The sequence below is a fragment of the Leopardus geoffroyi genome, chromosome E1 (genome assembly GCF_018350155.1).
Source record: "Leopardus geoffroyi isolate Oge1 chromosome E1, O.geoffroyi_Oge1_pat1.0, whole genome shotgun sequence".
NCBI lineage: Eukaryota > Metazoa > Chordata > Mammalia > Carnivora > Felidae > Leopardus > Leopardus geoffroyi.
This window is the reverse complement of record NC_059330.1, coordinates 10,694,792-10,720,744: the sequence shown is the minus strand read 5'-3', so window position 1 is coordinate 10,720,744 and position 25,953 is coordinate 10,694,792. Positions and strand designations below refer to the sequence as shown.

The 25,953-nt window shown below is 54.4% G+C and overlaps 1 protein-coding gene across 4 annotated transcripts in view; it reads left to right on the top strand.

Moving 5' to 3' along the window:
* The window catches only part of EPN2 (epsin 2), an 87,338-nt gene that overhangs the window by 23,777 nt on the left and 37,608 nt on the right, over nt 1–25,953 (top strand). For 2 of the 4 annotated variants that reach the window (XM_045487558.1, XM_045487557.1), the window contains exons 2-3: nt 16,733–17,497; nt 19,644–19,814. In XM_045487558.1, the coding sequence (XP_045343514.1) occupies nt 16,903–17,497; nt 19,644–19,814 (766 nt within the window). In that variant the 5' untranslated portion in view covers nt 16,733–16,902. The remainder of the gene's footprint in view (nt 1–16,732; nt 17,498–19,643; nt 19,815–25,953) is intronic. The other 2 variants (XM_045487559.1, XM_045487560.1) reach the window with 1 other exon arrangement.

Here is a 25,953-nt window from a genome sequence, read left to right as displayed (position 1 = left end):
TATTTACCCGGTCATCTGTTGATGGGCAAAGCTGTTTTCACCTTTTGGCTATTGTAAGCAATGCTGCTGTTAACACTGGTGCACAGATTTGCATGTGGACGTATTTTCCTGTCTCGGGTAGATAGGCAAGCTCTGTGTTGACCCAGGCCGCCACCATCACCACCACCTTGGGAAGGGAGTTTAGAGAATTACACACTGGCTTTTAAAGTGTTTGACGGAAAAACGACACATTTCACTTCTAGCAGATTTTATTGGCCGGGGCCGTGACTGACCTGGGGACGTGCAGTTCCCAGAAGGACGTGAACTGGGAGTACTTGGTGAATGTAACTGATTTCTACAGAGAAGAGGAACGGGCATTCGTGGGACCCAGGAGAGCGAGTCCGTGTGGACAGGCCAGTAGCAAGGTGGGGAGTCCCAGGGTAGAAACTACCTGGAACTGAATAAACGGGGCAGCCTTGAAAGCCGGTCGGTGAGAAGACCTCGGATCTTTCAAGCGGCAGCTTTAGAAGTGGGTGATGGTATCGGAGAGGAGCAAGGCAGTCTCGTGCAAGTAACCTTGAATTGGCCGAGGTTTGGGACCGGGCTCGTCCAAGTTTTCACAGCAGGTGTTGTGGCTCCGTGCAGGGGACGCAGACCTCACCCCACTCATGCTCGCTCGGTGTCACCCACCTCTTGCTTCTTACCTGTAAAATGCCGCCCTTGCAGAATTCTGGCACACAGTAGGCACTGAGTAAGGTACAGCTGTCACCCTGATGCATTTGGCTCGCTGCAGCCAAGCCTGCGGTCACCAAGTGGCCATCCCCAGGCCTCCGGTTCATGTTTTCCTTGCGAAGCATACATGTGCTGAAGGACTGTCCTCTTCTCGGGGCCTGGTTATCCCCAGGGTGGCCGAAAGAGGAGGAGGTCGGTGGTATTGACGTGGCCGATGAATATTCCAAGGCGAGTAAACAGTTCTTCCTCAGCCTCTGGCGCAACAGATTTCTCAACTCGAGTGTTTTCTGAGCCCCGGAGAAACTGGGCAGATCTGTGTGCGCCCTCAGTCCTACACCCTTGTATTATTTTTCTAAACAAAGCAGGACAATGGCAATGTAAACATTGTTTGAACAAAAGCATTTGGCTAATGGAGATAAAACCAAAAGGAAAATAACAATTTTAATTTCTTTTTGGCTTTTGTGTTTTGACATTTGCCAGCATACTTTAATCTTTTAAGAATTAAAAAAATTACACGGTTTGCAGACTGCTGTTTGTTTCTGCTTGTTAAATTTAGTGTGAAATTGCCTCAGAAATCCCCCCCATGTCAGCTTGGTCTTGTTTTCCTCTTTCGGGTTGGGGGGGGCGGGAGGTGAGGGGCCAGTGGCCTGCAAAGCGTGTGGGCGAGCATGGAAACTGGTAGAAGCAAAAGCTTTCACCTCCGTTCTCACAGCTTGTGCGCGTCCATTGTCTTGTGGTGCCTGGCAGGCCGCCGCGTCCATTTTCCAGATGAGAAGACGGAGGTTCAGGGACGTGCCTGAACAGTGGGGGGGGGCGGGGGGGGGAGGAGAGGCAGCCATCTTTCCACTCTGTCGGGCTGTCACTTCTAACCCCCCACAAACAGTACCGAGAGGTCGCGTTTTACATTCTGTCAGAGCATCTGGAGGTTTGGTTAGGGGCGCAGAGAGGAGCTCAGAGACGTTGTGGGTTGGGGGGGGGGGGGAGCGTGGGAGCAGGTGGGGCCGGACTCGGGGCCTGTGGAGTCATTCATTCCCGCGGCAGATGTGTGCCAGGCGCCGTGCCAGGCCCTGTGAGGCGGGCGGCAGTGTGGAGACAGTCGGGGCCTCTGTCCCCCCCAAGAGCTGCAGTCCAGAGGTCGTGGGAGGAAGGAGGGAGAGCCGAGGGAGAGCCGGAAGCCCAGGCAGGCAGCAAGCAGGTGGCGGATCCTCCAGCAGAAGGGGAGGGAATTGGGGGTGATTTGGATTCGGTTTATCCTGAAACCGGGGAGGAGGTAGTTGCCCCAGAGGTACGGGCCACGGTGCCACAGGTCTGGGAAGTGGCCTCCCCCGCGAGGATGTCTGAGCCACTCATCGGTGTCATGAGAAGGCATGCTGCTCACGGCACCCACGGGCAGGCTTCTTGCCGCGTCCTCTGGACTCTTCTCTGTCCCGGTTCGTTAGCATCACTCCCTGGCCTCTCCCCTCGCCTGCGCCGGATGGTTCTCCGGGGTCTCCCCCCCCCCCCCCCCCCCCCCCCCCCCCCCCCCCCGCCCCGGCACTTCTTGGACTTGGCCCAGTGACTGCTAGCCTCCGTCCCTGTTCTCCCCTGGTCGTGTCACCGCTCCCCCCAGAGGAATGTGTGGACCCTGGTGCCCCTCCCCAGCCCTCCGTGCCCGCTTTGCCGTCACCTCCAGCTACGTTTGTTTGTTTGAAGGAAAACTACGGATTCGGCCTCTTTCCTTCTCCTGAAACCTGCACACTCTTCCCACCTCTGTGTTCTGTGAAGGGCGCCTCTGTCCCCCTGGCTACCGCCACTCCACCTGTCCCACCCCGCGCTGACCTTCAGCTGTCGGGGGTTCGTTCTGCTCTGCGTTTATGTCCGAGGCCTCCCGCCTTTCTGCTCCCCTGCTGCCCCCGCATTCGGGCCTCAGTTCTTCTCATCGCCCCTCGTGTGGGCCCTAAGTGGTCTTCCTGTCTTCCTCGTCCTCCCTCCTCCCCACCCTGGCCCTCTCACCCTGTGCTGCTTGGTCAGGATTCCAGAAATACTGTTGTGACAGCGTCATTGCCTTGCTCCCAAACAAAACAAAAACCAAGCGCTGTAGCTTTGCTCCAGCAGTATTTCCTAAAATAATTTTGAGTGGTACGCAGTCGAATGTTGAATTTTAATAGTTCTTTCTCTTAAAAATGCCCTAGTACTTTGGCAGTGGAAAAAGCTCAACACTGAGTTACCACATGAGCTGGCGATTCCACTCTTCAGTGTAGACCCGGGAGAGCTGAAGGCGTATGTCCGTGCAGACACTTGTATGCAAATGTTCACAGCGGCACTATTCATCGGCCAAAATAAGGGGGAAACAACCCAGATGTCCTCCAACGAAGTAGGTAGATAAAGAGGTAGTATCTCCATACAATGGAAAATTCCTCAGCCCTAAAAAGGAACGAAGTCCTGATTTATACTGCACCGTGGATCAGTGTTTAAGATGTGTTAGGTAAAAGAAAGAAGACACGAAAGGCCAGAGGTTGGATGATTCTGTTCATATGATATGTCTGGGACAGGGGCGGGGGTGGGGAGCGGGAAGGGGCTCGGGTGGGGACTAACAGATGCACGGCCCCTTCTTGGGATGACCCTAGCACAACACTGTGGATATACTAAACGGGAAGTGTGATTTGTGCACTGAAAAATGGTGAATTTTATGCTCTATGAATTCTGTCTCAAAAACAAAACAAACAGGGGTGCCTGGGGGGCTCCGTCGGTGAAGCATCCGACTTCGGCTCAGGTCATGATCTCACGGTTCGTGGGTTCGAGCCCCGCGTCGGGCTCTGTGCTGACAGCCTGGAGCCTGCTTCGGATTCTGTGTCTCCCCCTCTCTCTGCCCCTCCCCTGCTCACGCTCTGTCTCCCTCTGTCTCAAAAATAAATAAAAACATTAAAAAAATTAAAAAGAAAAAACAAACAGGCCCCCAACTTCCCAAATGTCACAGCAGTGATGCCTGATTTCGTGTATGTTATTACTTAGAGTGGGTATTTGAATTTAAAAGGAAATGGATTTAAAGAAACATAGTAAGCGAACAATAGTGCCACTTAGAGGAGCAACTAAATGAGGCCGTTCCTAAGACAGCACCTGGCGCGTAGCAAGCGCTCTGTAAGTGTCAGCCACTAGCATTATCATTTTTGGGAGGAAATGGCAAAATCTTGCAAGTGAGTAACCACGCAAGTCCAGATTTCGTAGTGTGCTGAGTGGGGCCCCGGCAGCACAGCCTCTCCCCGCCGGCCCCCTGGAGACCCCACTCCCACACCCCTCGCTGTCTCTGTGCTCTGCCTGAACGAACACTTGCTCGTGCCCCTCATTCTTCAACAGCATTGCCTCAGATGCACTCGGCATCCCACAGCCTGTCCTGATCTTCCTGTGAGCTGCCCCGGGGCCCGCAGCTTGTAATCTGCTCTGTGGTCCCCCAGCCCAGACCAGAAGCCACGTCTTGTGCCTCCCTAAACCCTCGTGCCTGTTGGAGCCGTTCTTTTCACACTGAGCGAGTGAAGAGTAATTGTTGAACCTGGTATCGACTAAACCATTAATACGTCTGCTCTGTAATGATAAAACGATGTCATTAAAGGACAGCAAGAGTGTTTTCAAAATCCGTGGAGAGCTTTTGCACACCCTGTAAATGAGCAGTTCTACTCTTAGGAACGTACTCTGGAAACACCCTGCCCCTGTGTCCTGGGAGCCGTGCGTGCACAGACCGGAATTATTCATGATGGCAAAAGTTTGGAAATAGTTTAAGTGTCCATTGGCAGGAGAGTGTGTATAAATTGTTACGTGCGAACATAAAGCAGGTGGGCCACAGCTAGCCTTATGGCGCGACGTGGATGCGCCTCAGGAACATAGATGGTATGAAATGACAGAAGCAACTCGTGGAAGACCACACATTATTTGGTTTTACGGCACTGGTGGTAAAATAATTTTCTGCTTTAAACAGCGAGGGACAGGGCTCCAGGGTGGCTCCGTCGGTTAAGCATCTGACTTTGGCTGAGGTCACGATCTCGCATTCGTGGGGCCCAGCTCTGCATCGGGCTCTGTGCTGACAGCTCAGAGCCTGGAGCCTGCTTCAGATTCTGTGTGTCCCTCTCTCTCTCTGCCCCTCCCCTGCTCGTGCTTTCTCTCTCTCTCTCTCTCCCTCTCTCTCTCTCTCTCTCTCTCCTGTCTCTCTCTCCCTCTCCCTCTCTCTCTCCAATAAACATTAAAAAAAAAAAAATCAAGGTACTGAAGAATCCAGAACCCAAGCTGTTTGCCTGGGGCAGAGGAAGTAGGGAGGGGAAGGACCCCCTGGGGTGGGCACTGTGGTCGTGCCCTAGGCCTTGAGAGCTTGGGGGATCACAGGGGTCCCTTTTGTTTGTGCCTCACATGTGGTTTGCACTTAATTCTTTTATGTGCATCCAATAACACATAATAAAAACTTAAGCAAACAGAGGAACAGCAAGAAGACGTTAGGGCCAGCTCACGTCTTTTCTGGGGCAGAGACTGACATTTAAGAGTTAGAAGGAACATTTCCTCCTGACATACCCAGTCGGTATTGCAGAGTAAATAAAGCACTGGGACCGTCTCCAGCAGAAGAGGAAGGAGGGAAATAATATTTTTATTCTGTACCAAAAAAGAAGGTTTACCTTTCAACATGGAGACCCAGTTTTTTCTGAGTGGAATTTCAGATGACCACAGCTATTCGAAAGGAATAATACAAGGGGGCGCCTGGGTGGCTCAGTAGGTTAAGCCTCTGACTTTGGCTCAGGTAATGATCTCACGGTTTGTGAGTTTGAGCCCCACCTTGGGCTCTCTGCCGTCAGCACGGAGTCCTTTTAGGATTCTCTGTCTTCCTCTCTCTCTGCCCCTCCCCTGCTAGTACTCTCTCTTTCTCAAGTAAAGAAACATTTAAAAAAGAAAGAAAGAAAGAAAGAAAGAAAGAAAGGAAGGAAGGAAGGAAGGAAGGAATAATGCAGACTTCTTGATGTAACTGAATTAGCGGAAGATCTGGTTATAGCCAAAGAGACATCATTTCTTAAGGATGTGAGTTCTGAAGAACACATTTAAAAAAATCGTTTTGGAGTCTGTGGTATTTCAGACTTCTGTCCTGACTGATTTCATTGTATTGCCAGTCTGTAGAACCTTACACATTTCAAGGGGAAGCTTTCTTTGAAGCTCATCTTTAAAACCTTTTTCCTTTGTGGGCTATGCTGGTAGGAGCAGGGAATGCCAGGGTCTGATCCTGGTACAGCATTAAATTGCTCTGGGCCTTGGTGTCTGCACATAGGTGAGTCCTCAGGCCCTTCCGGCTCCAGCATCTTTTCCCCTGCTCACGTGGCTTGGTGAGCTGGCTGGGGACGGGACCTCCACCCGGTGGCCAGCTGCACAGGGGTAGGAAAACAGTTTCTCCTCCACCATTTTCTGGCCTCTCAAACACAGAGGCAAGAGGCGCCTTTCCGGGCTGCAGCGTCAGCAGGGACAAATTCATTGTTCTCGTGACTTTGAGCCCTGGATGGGACTGAAGCCAGAAGGAATACATACGAAGTACAGAATAGGACCAGAGGCCAGAGGTCCGGGATCAAATCCTGGTCCTAACCCCTGCTGGCAGTGCAGCCTGGGCTGGTTCCTGAACCTCTCTGTGCTTCAGCTTCCTCCTCTGTAAAAGGAGGATAATAATAATAGCTCCCTCTAGGACTGTTATGGAGATTTAATAAGGAAACGTGTGTTCTCAGAACATGCCTGGCATATAGTTGGGGCTCAATTAATATTTGCTAGTTTCTATTAAAGAGAGTCTTCTCTTTCTCCTGCTGTCCTAAGGCTATTCTATCACAGTTACTAGTAACAAAGAATTAGCACGCGGAGACCTTTCTTGGAAATGCCAGCCACAGAGAAAAGCCGGAGCCGGTGACCCTGTTTATCAGGTTGCTGTGTGGTCAGGAAATGGGCGCTTGTGGACCAACGGACTGGCAGACGATATCCACCCAGCACGGTTTTCACGGAGAAGCTCCCGTGGGCTTTTGTCTCCTGCTTTGGAAGTTCTTTTTGAGTCACCCTCGGGGACGTGCCGAGTAACATCCTTACCGATGTCCTCCCCTTGGTGGTGCCGGGAAGAGGACGCAGATATTTGGACACCTGTTATTTGCCAGTGTCTCTCCAGGCACCTCGATAAGAAATCCCCGCGTTAGCCCTCACATGCGGCCTGACGCCGGCTGGCTTTGCTCCCGAGCCTAGGCTGTCGGGGGCATCGAATGGTCTCTGCTCTGCGTGGGGTCCGGGCCCTGGCGACTCTCCACTCCTGTGGTGGCGCTCGTGAAGCTGGGGGCCTGGCAGTCCTGTCCTCGGGCAGTTCATCCTGGGCAGTCAGTACGGCAGCCGCTTAACTCCCGTGACGGTGAGCTGAGCGGAAAGGGAGACGGCGTTAACGCTGCTGGTCTCTAGATGGACGGGACTGTGAGAACTTTAAACACGGTCTTACTTGTCGCCCCTGTGTTCGCTCAGCGCTCACTGTGCGCCGGGCTCTGCTCTTGGCCCAGAGGAGACTGTGGTGAACACAGGCAGGACCTGCTCTCACGGAGGTCAGGGGCGGGGGGCGGGGGGCGGGGGGGGGGTGGGGTGGTGGAGGGGGCACAGGGGAGAAACAGGTCCACAAGCGAGAAAACGCCGTGCAGAGCGGGGCTTTGCTGAGCATTCAAGGTGGTGACGTGGCAGGGTGACTGGTGGGTCTGAGGAGGCGATATTTAAAGCGGGATAAAAATGGCCAGAAAGGCCGTCCAAGTGACAGTCGTGGGAAGAACGTCAGGCAGACGAGGCAGCAGGTGGGTAGAGGGGCTGGGGCCTGTTTGTGGCACATGGGCTTCTCTGAAGTGACAGTGAGCGGACTGTCCCAGTAATAGGACAGTGATTGGAGAAGAGGGTGCAGCACATGGTGACACAGAGAGAGTTAACCTTCGAGTCCTGTCCTTCCTCAGGGTAGCCCCGGGCCCTGATTTCAGAGAATCTGGCCTATCCTTTCTTTCCGATGCCCGTTTGCCGAGGTGAGCCTGTCCTCTGGTCTCTGGGGCCCTGGCTTGACCCCCACCCCCACCCCCACCCCCGGCCGGCTGCCTGGGGTGGGGGATGGGGACCCAGGCCCAGCCCTGAGGGTCAGTGGGCATCAGCCATCGCTCCCTGACAGTCCGCGGAAGTAACTCCCCAGCTGCCCACGGAAATTGGCCTCGTTCCTTCACAGCCGCTGCGAGGGGAGGCCCGACTCCTGGAGCTGCTGCTTTAAGGGCAGAGAGAGGTGAGCAAACCAGTTGTTTTCCTCCTGGCTTTGGGTTTGCTCTTCCAAGTGTGGAAATACGTGTTCCTTTCCTGCAGGGTTCCTCTTGGCAAGCATCTGGAGCTCCGTTTGAGAAAAGTGGTAGCTCTCTGCTGTGCCCGAAACCAGGTCTGTGGGGTCCTGGCCCAGGGGGCCCGTAGTTCACCCTCACGCCGCTCCCGCTCTCTCGCGCTGGCTCCTCAGGAGACGGCGACAGCCCGGGACTTAGTGCCATCACAGCGGCCAGCCAGGGCTAAATTAAGCACAAAATCATGGGAATTCTAAATTTTCCCATGCAGCTCTGCATTTTTTTCAGATGTCTCAAGCTGGAAAATTGTACTGATCAAAGTATAATCCATAGCTGGGCCTGCCCCATGGGGGTGGGATGGGTGTGTGGAGCCATCAGATGCCCCCATGCCGTGGTTCCCAGTCTCTGGGTGGCATTGCAGCCAGTTATTTGTGGGCATTTCTAGTAGCACAGTCACAGTGTGTTAGAAATAGAGACGCTCTGGCCCGGGGGTCACACACAAGCTGCCTTCCTGGGAGGAGGGAAGGGTTCTTCTGAGGGCTCTTCATGCCTCCAAAGGCCCAAAGGAAGCCCTACCGTTTTGCCCACCATTGAGCCCCAGAGGCGGACAGAAGCATCTGCCACTAGGCTCGTAGCCAGAGTTCTCACCTCACAGTCAGTGACCTGTGGCTGAGCTGGTCAGGGCTCCCCGTGACAACCACGGAGGTGGCAGGGAATTGAGCCATTTGTCAGAAAGAGGGTCTTGGGAATTGAAGGGTTTAGGGAGAGCATCTGGTCTACCCCATCATTTCAAAAATTTTTTTTTAATATTTATTTTTGAGAGAGAGAGAGAGAAAGCATGAGCAGGGGAGGAACACAGAGAGAGGGAGACACAGAATCGGAAGCAGGCTCCAGGCTCCGAGCTGTCAGCACACCGCCTGACGCAGGACTCGAACCCACGAACCGTGAGATCATGAAGTCAGACGCTCAATCGATTGAGCCGCCCAGGCGCCCCTTGGTGTGATTTTTTAAGAATGCTGTCAATGATTGGTCATTTGCAAAACTACTCTGAAGAGTAGAAGAGAGGTGGGGAGCATTAAAGAGTTCTTTTTTCTTTTAAAATGGCATATTTATGCCTTGCCTTGGTCCAGTTGTCAAGATTTTGATCCTTGACCCTTCCGGTGAGAGAGCCACAGCTCAACATACCCCGTCTCCTAAATCGGGGAGTGAAACTAAGTGGCTGTGTCCGATGGCCAGAGTGTAGCCAGAATGGCCAGAGCAGCTCTGACCCTGGCTCACGTGATCTTTAAAAATGAGTGCATTTCAATACCCATATCATCTGCACCCACAGGCTGCTCTTCTCAGAGACTAAGTGGTCGGGGCACACTGGCAAAGAAAAAGAGAATTCCTCATGGGTGTTTTCAGTACTTTAGAAAACCTTAGAATAGGTAAAGCCATACAAGGCTATCTGACTTGCTTCAGTGACTGTCAGATCCTGGCAGAGGCCGCCCAGGATGTTCTCCGGTGGAGGACTGGCTGCCTGGTGGGAGGAGGGGCACTGCCCAGCATTGGGGCGGGAGTCCTTCATTTCCACCTGGTGGTAGGTTAGCTGACACCCCCGTGGGGCTCTTCCTCCCCTAGAAGTGAGAGCGGAGAGGTGCGTGGGCAGTTTAACCTGACCTGCTTTATCATCTAGAAGTCAAGTCTAAAATGTTTGTTTTTGGGGCACCTGGGTGATGTGGTCGGGTAAGTGTCTGACTCTTGGTTTTGGCTCAGGTCACGATCTCACAGTTAGTGAGTTCGAGCCCCACATTGGGCTCTGCACTGGCATCGTGGAGCCTGCTTGGGATTCTCTCTCTCCCTCTCCTCTGCCCTGCCCCTGCTGTGTTCTCTCTCTCTCTCTCTCTCTCTCTCTGTCAGAATAAATAAACATGAAAAAAAAATTTTTTTTTCATGTTTATAATAATCCTCCTTTTTGGATGGTGATATAAAATTTGATTTCTCCACTCAGTGAAGAGAACACTTCTTTTTTGGCTGAATCTCACCATTTTTCTGGTGAACGTAAAGGGTGTTTCTCCCCCCACCCCCTTTTCCTTTCTCCCCTGTGCATGAGCAGTAGTCATTAGGCTCTGAGTTATTGCTAGCTTGGCTGATGCAGGGTCATAATAGTCCTTTCTCTTTAGGCTGAAATGATTACTGTGGAAAAGAATGTGGCACTGTCCATATTGTCCTAACTGGACCGTTGTCTTCTGGAAAGCCGGCTCAGTTTGGTCATGTGAGCCGTAGTCTCAGCCACCCCCTGACTGAGCCTCCTTGTGATGGTCGTGGTACCCTTTTCCCCAGTAGGAAGGTGGAGATGTTTCCTCACTCGTGGATTGCACGCAGAGGAGAATTAAAGCCAACTAGTCAAGGCTTGCAATGTGTTTCACAAACTTTTGGTGTCTATGAGTGTCATGCGGTGACACCAGGGCACTCACTCCAGGATACTCAGAAATCACCCTGGGAGCTTGGTCAGGGTGTCGCCGCCCCTCTGCGCTGCCCCCAGTTATTGTGTGTCTGGAGCTTTTTGACCAGTCTCCGCAGGGGCTTCTGGAAGACGGCCGACGGCGGGCCACACCGGTGTGCCACGGCAGGAACGGTGGCCATGCCCCCTTCCCACAGCTCTCCCCGTCCTCTGCCTCGAGAAGAACAAAGTGCACATGAAGTCACAGGAGGCTGCCACACACAGATAGTTTGAGCCCTCATCTGAGATGATGGTTTTCAGATCAGTTCACTCAGCCGTGTCTGTCGACCGAGACTGGGTCATCACAATCGGCGTTGGTTGACCTGCGGCTGTTAGGTTTTGGGGAGCAGGGAGAGACCCTTGGGGCTATTCCCTCATAGCTGGTCTTGCCCCCTGACGATGATCCCTGGTCCCTGCGAAGCCACTGCCAAGATCTCCTTAGGGATGTGGCGGGGACCTCCGTGGGCAGGGCGTGTGTCTTCTCGGAGCCCAGCCAGCCACGCCCGCCTCCATGACGCAGCAACGCAAGAGCGGCCCAGGGACCTCTGGGCTCTGACCGCAGACCCACCCGGGCTGCTCTGGGTAGCGGAGAGAGCCTCTTCTTTCTTTCAGCGAACACTAGGTTTGGAAGGAATTTCCCCACCCAGTTGCACAAGCCCTTGGAGCACATTTTTATGGAATTCTTCTTGCCTCCAGGGGCACCGCTCTGGCCTCGGAATGTTTGTTTGTTTATTTAGTCTTGTTCTTTGGCTATTCCAGTCTCCGGTGCCTCTTGGATTCTGGTTGTGTTTTCAAGAACGCCAGGGTTTGTCTTGCCCAGCTTGTCCCCAGCGAGTGTGACCGTCGGGCTCTCTTACTTTGCCGTCACTCTGGAAGAGACCTTGACTGGTGGCCGCCTGCGTTTTGAGGAGTGACGAGCCTCCCCGGGAGGGACACGGCTCCTCAGTCCGCCTGAGGTCGTGGGTCAGGTGTGCCTGGGGAGAGTCTGGTTGGTGTCCCCTCACGTCTACTTGAAGCCCCGTGGGGGAGTCGGGGTGGGGGGCACTCACTGTGCGTCTGGTGTTTGCCCGTTGCCGGCTTTCCTGCTCTCAGGGCGCTCCTCACGCTGGGCTCGCTGTTACAAGTGACAGCACACGTTGCTGTAGGTTACAAGTGACCACGCAGGCACCTGCGTGGAGGAGAGATGGCTTCAAGACAGGTGGACCCAGAGGCTCCACCCGTGTTGTCTTGCTGCCCTCCCTCCCTTTGCTCTTTGCTTTCTTCACTGTCCCTTTAGGTTTAGGGAACCCCTGGCCCTGTGGTGGCTTCCGGCAGCTCAGCCACCTTCTGGTTTCCTAGCACTTTAGAGCCACCCAGAAGGGTCTCCGGACAGCCCAGTCTGGATGGCCCACCTGCCGTGATGCAGCCACTGTGGTTGGGGGCCTGTGGCGCTCTGACGGGCAGAGCCTGGGCTGGACCTGCTCCTGGCCGCTTCCCCCTTGGGAGACCCAGGATCTTTCTAAGACAAGAGGAAGTGGATGTTGCATAAGCAGAAACAGTAGATTCCATTTCCAGGACAGAAATGAAAGCGATCTTTGGCTTAAAGAATCTTCTCCGATACTGGGGCCTAACTGTAGAAAAGTGAGTGTCCCCTTCTATACTGGATAGACTGTTGGCTTTTGATGGGGGGGTTCTCCAGAACTCTCAAAGGCCTTTTGGAAGGCCTGACAGAAATGCGCATTGCCCACGATGAGACTTCCCCAGGGCAGCTGAAATGTTCAGTTTCTTTGCTGTTTGTTGGATTTGATCAATTCAGGGAGGTTTACCTCTTGTGCACCAGAAGCCTTGATTCTTAATAAAACAGATTATTAATACATTTTCAAAATAGGCTAGTCAGGGCTGGGTCCGGAGTGGGGAGGTGTGGTGGGAGCCCCGTGTCATCTCATCCAGGGTAACAAATGGACATCCTTTGGCTCCTGGTCAGCTGTTCTGTAGATGCAGAAAAATTTGTTTGCTTTTTTTTTTTTTTTTAAGTTTATTTATTTTGATAGAGAGAGAAAGAGAGAGAACGAGCAGGGGAGGGGCAGAGAGAGAGGGGGAGAGAGAAAATCCCAAGCAGGCTCCCTGTTGTCAGCACAGAGCCCAGTGTGGGGCTCGATCCCATGAACCATGAGATCAGGATCTGAACCCAAATCAAGAGTTGGACGCTTAATCGACTGAAACACCCAGGCACCCTAAAAATTTGTTTACTTTGAATAGAAATCTCAACTTGGCTCCATTCAGAAAATATTGAAAGTCCTAACAGAGTTGTACAAACTTTACCACTTATAATGCAATAGTTTAAGTCATGTCTGATAACAGAACTCGATTTCTGAAGCTCTTTCTGATTACTGATTTTTTTAAATGTTTACTTACATTTGAGAGAGAGAGAAAGACAGAGAGACAGAGAGAGAGGACAAGTGGGGGAGAGACAGACAAGGATACAGAATCCGAATCAGGCTCCAGGCTCTGAGCTGTCAGCACAGAGCCTGAGGCAGGGCTCAACCTAAGCCATGATGTCATGACTGAGCCACCCAGGTGCCCCATCTAATTACTGATATTCTGATGGCATTTGTCCCTTGAGTTGTTGGTATGTAATTTATGGAAATAAGCCCTCCCCCCTTTTTGCCATCTTGGTCTAAACCTTTAACAAAGTTTATTTTTCCTTCTTGTTTTGACAATCCCCATCGCCTCCTACCTCCTGCCTTCCCCATATCTGAGCTCAAGCTCCTTAATAAATGGGGGTATATGAACTGACCACGGCTTCCTAGGCTTGATTGAAGAGTCCCACGAGGTCACAGATTATCCTGTACTAGTTAGTTCAGGCTCAGCAAGCTGGAAACGGAAGAAAACTGGCAGATGAAGAGGGAAGGTTTGGAAGGTGGACCATGCGTACTGTTCAAAAAAGCAAGAACAAAACAAAACTTAGGTTCTGGAAACACTGCAGGGTGTCTATTTGAAGATGTGCTGTGTTCGGGGCCTATTTTGGGGAGGGAGTGCCTGGCAGATGTTTGCCTGGAGAGGAGATGTTTAGGTGTTGACTGTCCAATCCTGAGGTTGAGGGGGAGAAGTTTTGGAATGGGGAGAGTGAGGTCTGAGGTCCACGTGGACAAGTGCGGTAGGGCCCCCCAGGTGTCCGTCCCCAGTTGGGGCCTCCTGGGAGATCCGGGGCTGTGGTCCTGCAGCCCACTCGAGTGTCGCTGGCTTCTCTCATGGCAGGAATTGGAAGGGTCGGTCCACAGAGTCTCTGGTGAGGCGTGCCACCCAGCTGGCCTTGAAGATGGTTTCTTGGAGGCGCCTCTGGTGTCCTTTCTCCTATCAGGAATTTTGTATCCCTAGGTCTCCTCATTCTCACCACGCGCCCATCCTGAAAGCACCTCTTATCTACGGCTTTACAAAAAAGGCAGGCAGCCATTCAAATTATATGGGCTTTCTATATTTCTCTGACTGTAAGAAATGTTTTATTAGCTTTGCCCTTCTTAGAGCCTAAATATTTCAAAGAGACTGCTAACAGATGTCTTTGCAAGTTGAGCCTATTAGAGAAAACCCCTGCCTTGGTCTGCAGCCCCGGTTTCTCAGCTCCTTTGCCAGCCTCTGTCTGGCAGGGCAGGAACACCCCCCCCGCCCTTGATCGGAGGAAGTGCAGCCTTTTCTTTGCCACCAAAGGCCTAGGAGGCTTGGTGGGTGCCCTGGCCAGGCCTCCTGGCCTCTCCCTAGGAGGACACTGGGTCCAAGGTGGCTGGACTAGAAGAAGGGAGCAGAGCCGGGGCGTCATTTCTTCCTCAGGAAATTGTTTGTGTTTGGTTTCTCCGTTATGTTTCCAACCATTTGAGACCTTCTTACCAAGACCATTTGCTCTCATGCTTAATCAAAGCTGCTTCCTGACCTGGAGGAAGGTGGCCGAGGACCTCTTCAGCAGCGGATTCCCACGCCTCCTGCCTCCCTGACAGTGGGAACGTCGTACCTGCCGCGCACCAGACAGATGGAGTGACAAACGGAGGGGCCCGGTGGTCCCTGGCACGTCGCCGGGCCCCTGGGCGTTAAGTCCAGCTGAATGTTACTACTGATTTTAACGAGTGTTTGTACTTTAAGCTGAGGGATGCTCATTAAAAATCAAAGTGTTCCTTTTTGCTTTTGAGGCCTGCCCCATCCCTGGCAGCAGTGAATGTTGCTGTGAATGAAAAAGCCTAACTAAATCAAATGGGCAGGTCACCGTGAACATTTTTATCCCTGGTCCTTTGACAGGCTTTAGAGGATTTATGAGAGCTGGCCAGATCAGTGGAGAGGCAGAATATGCCTGCCTTCTGCTGAAGCCCCGTTCTGTGGCTTCAGATGGGGACAGAATTCTTGGCATATCTGAGGCTGGAGAGAAGGCCTTGTTAGCCATAGAAGATATATCGGTTGTCACCAGCATAAAATTTTATGAGCTGTCCCTTATTTGTACGGTTACATGTGATCAGTGATCGTTGTGTTTTCTGTGGTTCTTCCCTTCCCCTCGCCCCTACCGCATCTCTCGTTTGTTTCTTAATTTTTTTGATGTGCCCGTTGCCCACGTGAGGCTTTACATGAGGAAGGTGAGGGCCATCCGTTGTTTCTCTGGCAGAAGCAGCACAACAGCTGCAGCAGCTCGTGGGGAGGATGGTGGGGAGGACGGGCCACTGCAGGAGGAGGGGGCAGGGAGCAGGTCCCGGCCGCACCAGGCTGCTTTGGTGGAGGTGACCTTGGTTAGCTGACCCCATGACTTCAGGTCCTCGGGTTCCTCACCTACCTTACCTGGAGGCTTTTCATGAGCATTCAGTGAGCTAGAGCCTGGCCCAAGGCTGCCGTGGCTGCTTCACAGCCAGAAGAGCCTGAAATGAGCCCGGTAGGTGGTAATGGGGGGTGGGCAGAGGGAGGGCACTTGTTTCGTGTCCAGGCTCCAGCTGTGCTGCTCTGTCTTTGGCCTCAGTTTCCTCGTTTTACCGATGAGGAGTAATTTACATTATCACTTCCTCCCACCCTCTCAGGTCTCCTCAGCTTTGAAGACACACTGGGAGTTGTTTCTCGCGGAAGTCCCTTCTCCTGCCTGCCTTTGCAGCCCCCAGCAGCCAGCTGAGTTGGTCGTGCTGGCTTTGCATCCTCAGATCCTCTGTGTTCACCTCCAACCCCTGCCAGACTGGCCTTCCTGAGGAGAGGGACACTGTTTTTAATCTGTTCTGTAAATTTATTCAACAGTATTTGTATCCACGTCAGGCACAGTGTGGGAAGCTGGGTGGTTGTTGATGAAAAGACCACACTCACTGACCAAAGCCCATTGTCAGAGATGTGGGCCTCACTCTAGCCCAGTAGATGTTTCTTCTCTGGAGAGGGACACGTGTGTCCGTGCCACAGGGCTGGGTGGACCCATTAATGTGTAACCTTGGGCCTCAGTTCTGTCCTCTGTGAAATGAGGGGATTGGGCTAGAACCAGGTTGTATTAGCTCAGCCCAGATGCTGGAGACTCTGAAAGTCCACTGGAGGGTCCTGACCGTGCTTTAGAAGAGTAGTTGGAAACCTTTATAAGAAGTCAGGAGAAAAGTGGTGCTCACAGAAAATTCCCCGGAATTTAGAAGCACGTTGGACCAAAGCCAAATGTTGAGTGATTTTTAAAGGCATAGACGGCACCTGACCGACTCAGCACAGTGTGTGACTCTTGATCTCAGGGTTGTGAGTTTGACCCCCACATTGGGTATAGAGATTACTTAAAAAAAAGGCATAGATAGACATTTTGGGGGGGGGGTAACATATACCTGAAACAAGTCTTTTCTTGCTCCCATAGGTAATTTAAAATTTGTCAGGACCAACTTCCCCCAGTGTTATGACTGTTCTCTTCTTTCGCCAGTCAGTGAAAATACAACCCACAGAAGAGCCATGCCAGTGGAAATGTTTTGAAAATAGAACAACTGTTACAATGTTTACTTCCTGTCTTCCCAAGGCTTAAACTTGAGTTTAGATTGTATTCATTATTAACTTGTAGTATTGATCTTGTCGCAATTTTTTTTTAAAAGGTGGCTCTGTCTCCTCCTAGGGAGGCTGGAGTATGTCCACACCTCCCCCAACCCTCCTGACCGCGCCGCCCCCCCCCCCCCCCCCGACCTCAGTACCTGCCCTTTCCAGAAAAGGCCAGAGCCCCCTACTCTCTCAGGCGTGTGTGCTGCAGTGAGCGTGTGTTTCTTTCTTCCTCCAGGTCATGGCTTCTGGCTTCTCGGACCTGAGGCTCCAGCGGAGGACATGACTCTTAGGGATCCTACTCCACATCTGTTGCGGAGACTGAACCTTCGCAGGGCACGAACTCGCCCAGGACAGGAGAATCTCTCTCTCTGAAGGGCTCTACGATTGTCGCCAAGAAAAGTAACAATGGCGACTTCGTCTATCAGACGGCAAATGAAAAACATCGTGAACAATTACTCGGAAGCGGAAATAAAGGTCCGGGAAGCCACCTCCAATGACCCGTGGGGCCCGTCCAGCTCCCTGATGACGGAGATCGCGGACCTGACCTACAACGTGGTGGCCTTCTCCGAGATCATGAGCATGGTGTGGAAGCGGCTCAACGACCACGGCAAGAACTGGCGGCACGTGTACAAGGCGCTGACGCTGCTGGACTACCTCATCAAGACGGGCTCCGAGCGGGTGGCCCAGCAGTGCCGTGAGAACATCTTCGCCATCCAGACCCTGAAGGACTTCCAGTACGTGGACCGCGATGGCAAGGACCAGGGCATCAACGTGCGCGAGAAGTCAAAGCAGCTGGTGGCCCTGCTCAAGGACGAGGAGCGGCTGAAGGCCGAGAGGGCCCAGGCTCTCAAAACCAAAGAGCGCATGGCCCAGGTCGCCACCGGCATGGGGAGCAACCAGATCACCTTCGGCCGCGGCTCCAGCCAGCCCAACCTCTCCACCAGCTACTCGGAGCAGGAGTACGGCAAGGCCGGGGGCTCACCCGCCTCCTACCATGGCTGTGAGTAGTGGAAGCGCCCCCCACCCCTTGCCAGCGCGCTGGGCCTCAGGTGGGGTGGGCGCCCTGGGGCTGAGCGAGAGCTTGTATCTGTCCTTCGTTCTCAGCTCCCTGCAGCCTGCGCAGCACCGCCGGTGGTCTGCACCGGGCCACGGCGACACGGGGGCTTGGTCCCTTGGCTGCTCTGCCTCCGGGGTCTCAAGACCCTCTGCTGCTCCGTGGTGTTGATTCGGTACATCCGGGCAGGGCCAGCCGGCCCTCGGGGAGACGGTCCGCCCCTTTCCCCCACAGGGAAGGGCCGGAGTGAAGCGACTGGCCTGCCCCACAGACGGTGGGAAGTTGACTGTGTTTGGTAGGTAGGAGGAAACGAACGTTCTTTCTCGATGATAATCTCGTTTCTTTAATCTCATTAAATGTTTGTCTAACCACTGGGCTGCGGGTCTCCCGACTGGCTCAGCGTGTTATTCTACCTCAGCGTCCCAGGGGAGAGAGATGGGATGTCTCTGTCTCCCTTAAAGAGGGAGGGAGAAGCCAGAGGCCTCTGCAGGTGCCAGTGTGAGCAAGGCCCCTCTTTGGACATGTGGGCGAGAGCTCTTGGTGATTTGCTTTTGCATGGCTGGGTCTGTGCTGGGTGGGGCTGCTCTGTTTTCTCATTTTGCATGTCGGATTATGCTGGGCCTTTGCCCAACATTCGGACGAGATTTCAGGGAACAGAAGTGGAGTTCAGAGCCTGACGGAAGCTGGTCTCTGTGAGCCACATTGGCGTCCTGGGCATTCACTAAAAGTGGCCCCGGGAACAGGCACCCTGCTGCTTTCCCTGATGCTGTGTCAAGACAGGTGGCCCTGGTGGCCTGTGGGGACGCAGAACTTGTATCTTATGGCTGTAAAAACAAAAATGCATGCCCCTACACAGCCTTTCGTTTTGGTATCGGTAACACTGTCAGCATAACACCAGCCTTTTTTATTTCTTACACATTTTTTTTAATGTTTATTTTTCAACGAGAGACAGAGAGACAGAGACAGAGACAGAGACAGAGACAGATCACCAGTGGGGGAGGGGCAGGGAGAGAGGGAGACACAGAATCCGAAGCAGGCTCCAGGCTCCGAGCCGTCAGCACAGAGCCCGATGCAGGGCTCGAACCCACAAACCTTGAGATCATGACCTGAGCCGAAGTTGGACACTTAACCAACTGAGCCACCCAGCCACCCCATTTTTTTCTTTTTTTTTTAAAGGAAATTGTTTGTAGCCTGACAAACGCCTGTCGGTCTTTGTGTGGTCATTGGTGCTGCTGGCCGACCACCTACTAACGGCTCCCGCCTGCAGGTGTCAGTTTGACGTTGTCCTGCCACCAGCAGCATTTTGAGAAATGTGTCAAATGGGAGATTTGTGTACCAAAGCCAGACTTCCTGGACTTCCCTAGGAATTCCAAATTATGACCGAGCTTGGAGAGGTTAGCATTTTTCTTGTCCCTGTTTCTAGTCGTGGCGGTTTCCCTCTCAGTTTGAACTGCTCTGCTGAAGCATAGGTTGTGACCCTCGTGAGACCGCACGAGAAGGAAAGCGACCTGCGTCTCCAGAAGTCTCCGTCTGGGCCAGGTTCATCACCAAAGTGGTGACGATTGCCCTTTAAAGGGAGAGCTCGTTTGTTGCTCTCATGGAGCCGCCCCACCCCCCAAAAGTGCCCGCTGTGGGTTGAGCTGGTCTCAGGCTGCCTCGGCTTCCTGTCTGGGAAGTGGACGCGCCTGTGCTCTGCAGCCACTGGGAGCTGCCCTTCTCGCGACGTGCCTGTTGCGGTCATTTTTGTCCAGAAGCCAGAGGATCCGAAGGGAGAGCTAGAATAGCATCCTGTCCATCAACAGCTTGTGGGACGTTCCCCGTGCGGGAGCCGGGGGTTCGGGTCAGGCACTGGTGGCAGGCCCGCCGGCCTTCTGCTGGCCTGCCGGATGCTGTCACGGCCCCAGCTCTGACGCTTTCCGGTTCCCTCAGACCTTGAGCTCGAGCTGCATGTTCTGGGTCAGAATGTGGTCAGCGGGCTGTCCGCCGCCCCCGAGCGCCACGGGCCCCGGCCCTGGCCCGCACCGTGCCGTTCCCACTCTCTCTAACGGCGTGTCTCTCTCTGTGTGTGTGTGTGTGTGTCCCTGCCCGACAGCGCCCGAGGCCTCGCTGTGCCCCCAGCACCGCGCAGGGGCCCCGCTGGGTCAGAGCGAGGAGCTGCAGCCGCTGAGCCAGCGCCACCCCTTCCTGCCGCACCTGGGGCTGGCCTCCCGCCCAAATGGCGACTGGTCCCAGCCCTGCCTCACTTGTGACCGCGCAGCCCGAGGTGGGACGGCGGTTTGCTTTTCTCCTTCCTGGAAACGCTGGGCGGCTTGCTGGGGGTGTGCTTGTTGTGTGTCAGTACAGCCAACTCTCTCCCTGTCTCCTCCCCGGCCTCTCGGTCCACCCTCCCGCGGACCCAGGGCCCCCTTTTTCCTGTCTCCCTGAGAGCCCCCCTCGCACCACCACGTGTCACTCGCCAGAAGTCCTGTTGCGATTTGGGTGAGGCATGGGGTGACTGTCCGTGCTTTCCCGGTGTCCCCACGCCCTGAAAATTTGGACGGGGCCCCGCTACCTGCCAGACCCAGGTGTGGTGGGGGCCAGACACCCTTTGGCTTGTTGCGCCAGAAGGGTGCGGCTTAGATCTCACAGTGGTGGGCAGACCCGAGGTCCCGAGTGGTGGACGCTCGTTGGAAGCCCTCAGCCTTGATGCAGTGATATGTGCCTTGATGAGGACAAAATGGGATTGTTTCTGCTTCTCAATTAACTGCTGCCCTTCCAGAAATCCCCATTACCGTGGTAAACAGAGAGTTAGCTGTACTGTCGATTCTAGGTCACAGTGTTTGAAGATACCTGATTCAATGGGTAACTAAAAGCGGGCTTCTCTTCTGACTAATTCACAATGTGTCCCGGTCAGAGGCTGCAACTATTGCGGGTTAAACCGAAAGCAGATTTTTTCTGTTGCCTCCAAGAAAACGTCCTCAGTCTGATCAACCTTTGGCCCGAGTGCCCCGCCCCCGCCGCCCGCCCCCCACACACAGAGAAGAAGAGAGCTGTTCTCGCCTGTTCTTACTAGAAGGGGCACCAACGGAGAGCCTCTGTGTGACCTCCCCGATAAGGTGGCCCGCCTTTATTCAGCCCTGGAAACAGTTACTGTTCATTCATGCCTCATCAATATTACAGCTTGTTTGACTCGGGTATTTGTGTGGTCACTAGATTTAGCTCTGGGATAGTTTCCTTTGTGCTCCTGTCTTCCCCTAACGGCCTGTGCAGGATTTTGTGAGGAGGACCGGCTTTGCACTCTGCAGGATGAAAAGGTCGAAGTGTGTTTTGAAGGATCATCCAAAGGCCCTTGGGTTGCACACCGTTTCTTCCACCAGATCTTTGGTGGCCGTTCCTACAGGTTCCCAGTGTTCCCCCCAGGACTCTGGGGTCCCCCTTTGTTTTTCCCGGATTTCATTCAGTAACTGGGAAAGTGTGTTTGGAGTCTTGCACCAGCTCTCCTGGTGGCAGGTTGGCTCTGCTGGGACATGTGCATATTAAAATTAGGCCGCCCTGCTGCCCACCTCTCCCGCTGTGGTCCGGACCACACCCTGCGCCACCAGGCCAGTCTTGTCCCCTCTGGTTCCTTCTGCCTGGGCGCCTCCCCTGCACGCACACATCTGGCAGGTTGCTCGAGGTGCCCGGTTCATGTGGATTTCTCTTCTCCTGCAGCTCTGGTAGAAATTGGGGCTCAAAATGAGTAGGTCTTTTTGGCAGCTTCTCGTGTCCCAGAAGAGTTTGGGGCAAACAAGTGTCACACTGTGCCACGTTCTGTCCTTCAACTGGTTAGTGTGTGCGTCCCTCTCTGTATCTCACACGCTGCCCATCCTTAGGCTGCTGGAGAGCAGGACCCCCGCCCACGACGACTTTCTGTCCGTTCTTAGCACCTAACAGTGTTCAGTGCAAGGTAAGTGCTTCACGTACGCACGTCGGTGGGTTTGCTTTGAACACGGCCGGCTTGGAATCCGGCAGTGGAGGAGTCAGACGGACACTGGCCGTTCGGGAAGTGGTCTCCTGAAATGCAGGCCGTGATCCTGGAGGAGACGTGTGGGCGGGGCACACTTAGGACCCCCAGACCCCGCAGAGGAGGAAGCCCTGTGGGCACGGGTGCAGACTCAGTGTGGGGCAGGGGAGGCAGACGGCTGAGAAAGCCCCTTCGTGGGAGAGCACGCACTGCGGGGAGGCTTTCACTGCTGGGTGGCTGTTCTGACCCACAGTAATCATGCCGGTGTTTGAGGAGACCGTCCTTCCACGAGCCGTACCCACCTGATCCTCTCTGTGCCTCCTTCCTCCCTTTTGCCTCCCGCATACATCGGCAGGTCTGACCTTGGAAACCTCTCAAATTCTGTCCTTCCTCTCTAGTTCCATGACCTCAATTCAGTGTCTGCTTTCTCACTGGTTTCCTTGCGGTTAGCCGCCCTCCCCCCCACTCTTGTCCACCTTCCATCTTGAGAAATGATACCCTGACCCTGGGTCTTGGGAGAGATCCTCTAGATTCCAGGGTCCAGGCCAGAGCCTTCGACACGGCAGACAACTCCCCTGGGGGTCCTTGGCTGCCCTCTGTCAGCCTAAGTGTGCGGATGTCCACCCGGAGGCAGCCACTCCAGGTTGTCTCTGCGAAGCCTGCCCCAGCTGCCCTCTGGCTCCCACGTTCCCTCCTTCACTCAGCAAGTATCGAGTTCCTGTCGTGTGCCCAAGCGCAAAGCAGAGCCCTCCGCCCCTGCTCAGGGGAAGAGAGACAATAAACGTAAGACACCATACAGGATATTATGTGGTGAGTGCTTTGGAGAAGGGCAGAAAAAAACCAAACAAGCATGAGCCTCCCAGCCAAGCCTGAGGAGTGGGGAGGGTGGTCTGCAAGTGTTAAGGAGGGTGTCAGGGTAAGCCTAATTGAGAAAGTGATGTTGGAGCCAGGGTCCAAGGGGGATGAGGAGTGCTCCCGTGAAGGCTCGGAAGAGGCAGTGCAAATGCCCTCAGGTGGAGTGTGCTGGGGGACGGGGAGGGGGTTGTTTGCAGACCCGAAGGGCCAGTGGGGCTAGAGCTGAGTGAGGCGGAGTGGCGGGTGAGGCCCGCCCCGAGGGCCCCGAGGCTGGCGAAGGTGGAGGCCCCTTCTCAAACTGCCTCTGGCAGGGAGCAGTTCTTTCAATTCCGGATCTGTCTCAGACCGATACTTTTGTATCAGCCTGTGGATGCTGTAGCTATCTCAGATTGCCCTAAAGGTTTCTAGCCACTTTCTCTCACCGGGCTTGCTCCTCTGGCTCTGTCCGAAACCATGGGCCTTATCCAGGTGGGGGGTGACAGGCTGTGGAGGCCTGGGGATGTCTTACAGGAGAGCCAGCAGGCTTGCTGGAGGACTGGACGCGGCGGGGGGAGGGGGGGGCATGGGGAGAGGAGTTGAGGACTGCTGGCGGAGCAGCCCGGGGAGGGGGGTGGGGGGATGCCACTGCCATCAGCCGGCCGCCGTGAGGGTGGCTGTGAGCCGCGCGGCTGGGAGCAGAGGTGGGGTTATGCTCTGGCCATGGCGAAATGTCTACTAGACATGCAGGTGGAGGTGTGGGGAAGGTCTGAGAAGTTGAGGGCTTGGGGGAGAATTCTGGGCTGGCAATGGCTTCAGCTCTTTGGCCTCACCTGGCATTCATGTTTCCTTGACACTTGTGTCATCCCTGGTGCCCCGCTGCCCTCCCCGCCCAAGGCTGGGCCCTGTATGGCGCGCGTTGGCCGTGTATGTGATTTTGGCACGTAGCTGGTGCTCAGGACTGCCGTGTGCAGGAGAGGCTGTGGGGAGCCTTTCCAGGTTGAGAGATTGGGGTTTGCCAGAGAGCACCCAGACAGGGCAGCTGGCTTGGGCAGAGCAGGGGTGAGCCACCTGCCTATTGTTACCCTCCCTCCCCGCCCCGCCCCCCCCCCCCCCCCACTCTGTCCACCCTCCACCCTTCAACAGGCAGTGGAGAAACTGCAGAAGTTCTTGGGGTGGTGGGAAACCACATGAAAGGTGGCATGGCGGGGGGGGGGGGGGGGGGCGGCGGCTGGGGGAATCGTCCCCGTGAGTCCGGGTGGAGACCTGAATGTAAGACTGCCACTGACCTCCAGCAGGCACACCCAAACTCAGGGCAGGACCTGCCACCTCCCTCATCTGTCCTGTGGATGGAGGCTGGTGAGGGAAGGAAGGAACGCCCAGCCCGTACACCCCCAGAGCCTGGGCCACGCTTGCCTTGCTCCGGCATCATCCTGTGTTTGGTACCTTGCGTTTCTGGGTGCGAGGCCAACCACCAGCATTCCCATTTTTTTTTCTTTCTTCTTTTTTTTCTTTTCTTTTCTTTTCTTATTAATTTAATTTAATTTAATTTTATTTTTATTTATTTATTTATTTTTAAACGTTTATTTATTTTTGAGACAGAGACACAGCATGAATGGGGGAGTGGCAGAGAGAGAGGGAGACACAGATTTGGAAGCAGGCTCCAGGCTCTGAGCCATCAGCCCAGAGCCCGACGCGGGGCTCGAACTCGCGGACCGCGAGATCGTGACCTGAGCCGAAGTCGGACGCTTAACCGACTGAGCCACCCAGGCGCCCCTCTTATTAATTTTAAAGTAAATCTCTTTTGAAAGAGAGAGCATGCACACAAGCTGGGGAGGGGCAGAAAGAGAGGGAGAGAATCCCAAGCAGGCTCACGAACCGTGAGATCATGACCTGAGTTGAAATCAGCAGTCGGGACAGTTAACCAACGGAGCCACCCAGGCCCATCCAGTGTTCTGGTCCTTAGACAAAGGAAGGAAGAAGGAAGGAAGACAGAGTAGAAATGCTTGTTGCCCTCTGATTCCCTCGGATGCATCAGAACCAGAGTGGGCAGTTCTGTGTTCGCACACGCCACCTGGGGCCAGGTCTCGGGCTGACCCAATGGGTCCACTGTCTTGGTGACCCCTTGGACGCTTGGGCTGGTGGAGCAGCCCCCCTGCGAAGTGGCTGGGCTCTGCTCCCAGGAGAGCTTCGGGGCTTGCCTCAGGCCGGCCCTTCTTTTGGGCTGGGAGCTCCTCACGCAGGGCTGCGCCCCCCAGACCCTGTGGACAGCGACTCACCAAGTGATTACCAGAGATTATGAGCATTCCATTTATTTGCTCTGCTTCGGTCTAGAAAGGATTGGAGTTGGCTTACAAAACACATGCGATACCAGAGGATTAAATAGGGGCAAAAGGAAAATAAAATAAGGCCAGAGTCACACATAAGTGCTGGAGACAGATCCAAAATTGGCTTTGAACTTCTCAGCCGCCAGCGCCAAAGAGGGCGATTTCCCTTTAGTTTCTGGACAAGAGTCTAGGATCCGGATGACGTCCAGGGAGGCCAGGTACCCACCATGCAGTGGGGGGAGCGGGGCCTAAGAGCAGCCTGCACAGGCCTTCACGGGGAGCACTTGATCCTGACTGCATCCCCACGGCCGGATCACCCGAGCCTGTCCTGAGCCCTACCCTGCTGGCCTGGTGTGAATCCGGGGGAGCTTGAGGTGTCCCCGGGACTGAAGGGTCGGTGCGGTTATCTCCCTCCACGGTTCTCAGCCATTCTTAAGCCCATTAGGGAGAATCGGAAAGCATGCGTGTTTGGGAGGAGTCCAGGGGCACGGGCCTTCCCAGAACTCTCCAGGGAAGCTGGTTCTCCACAGCAGGGAGCCTCAGGGGTGAACCAGAGCCCCTGCGGCCCCTGCCCTGCCAGCCAGACTATGGGAGCCGAGCGGGAGCAGGTAAACACGTGCATGCGCACAAGAGGACATTTTAATAAGGGTTAGGCATCTAAGAAAGGGAGGAGTCCTACACAGGTCTGCTTTTGAAAACTTGAAGATGTGCGAATATATAATCATAATACGTTATTGTTTTTTAAAAGCTACAAACCCAGCCAGCATGTCCCTCAGAAGCCCTCGTGGGGTGTGGACTTGGAAGGAGCCTGGGTCAGCCCAGGCCCCCTGAGAGGGTGGGAGGGGGAGGGGAGCTCTGAGGTGCAGGACTGAGCGGTGCTGCCCAGGCACGGAGTGGGGGGGATGTGCAAGGGCCTAGAGGCGTTTGCTGGCTGCCAGCCAGGTAATTCCCCAGTGTCCGGGAGGCCAGGGGCAGCCACCCGGTGAAGAAAGTTCCCGGCCCTCAGGGGTCCCAGCCCTCAGCGGCAGAGTGTTTTTCAAGAGGGATGGACTAGCAATCTGGTGGGAGATGGGATCCACGGGACTTCCCTTTTGCTGGGGCGAATATGTCCTGTAAGTCACGGGACCCCTGATCTTAGGCAGGCAGGCAGGCAGGCAGGAAGCCCCACGGCAGAGGCCGGTGCCAGGCTGGCAGCCTTAGCGTGCTCTGGAGTTAATCCCTTCAGGTGGAGGTAGAATCTCAGAGGAGGCTGGTCAGTAACG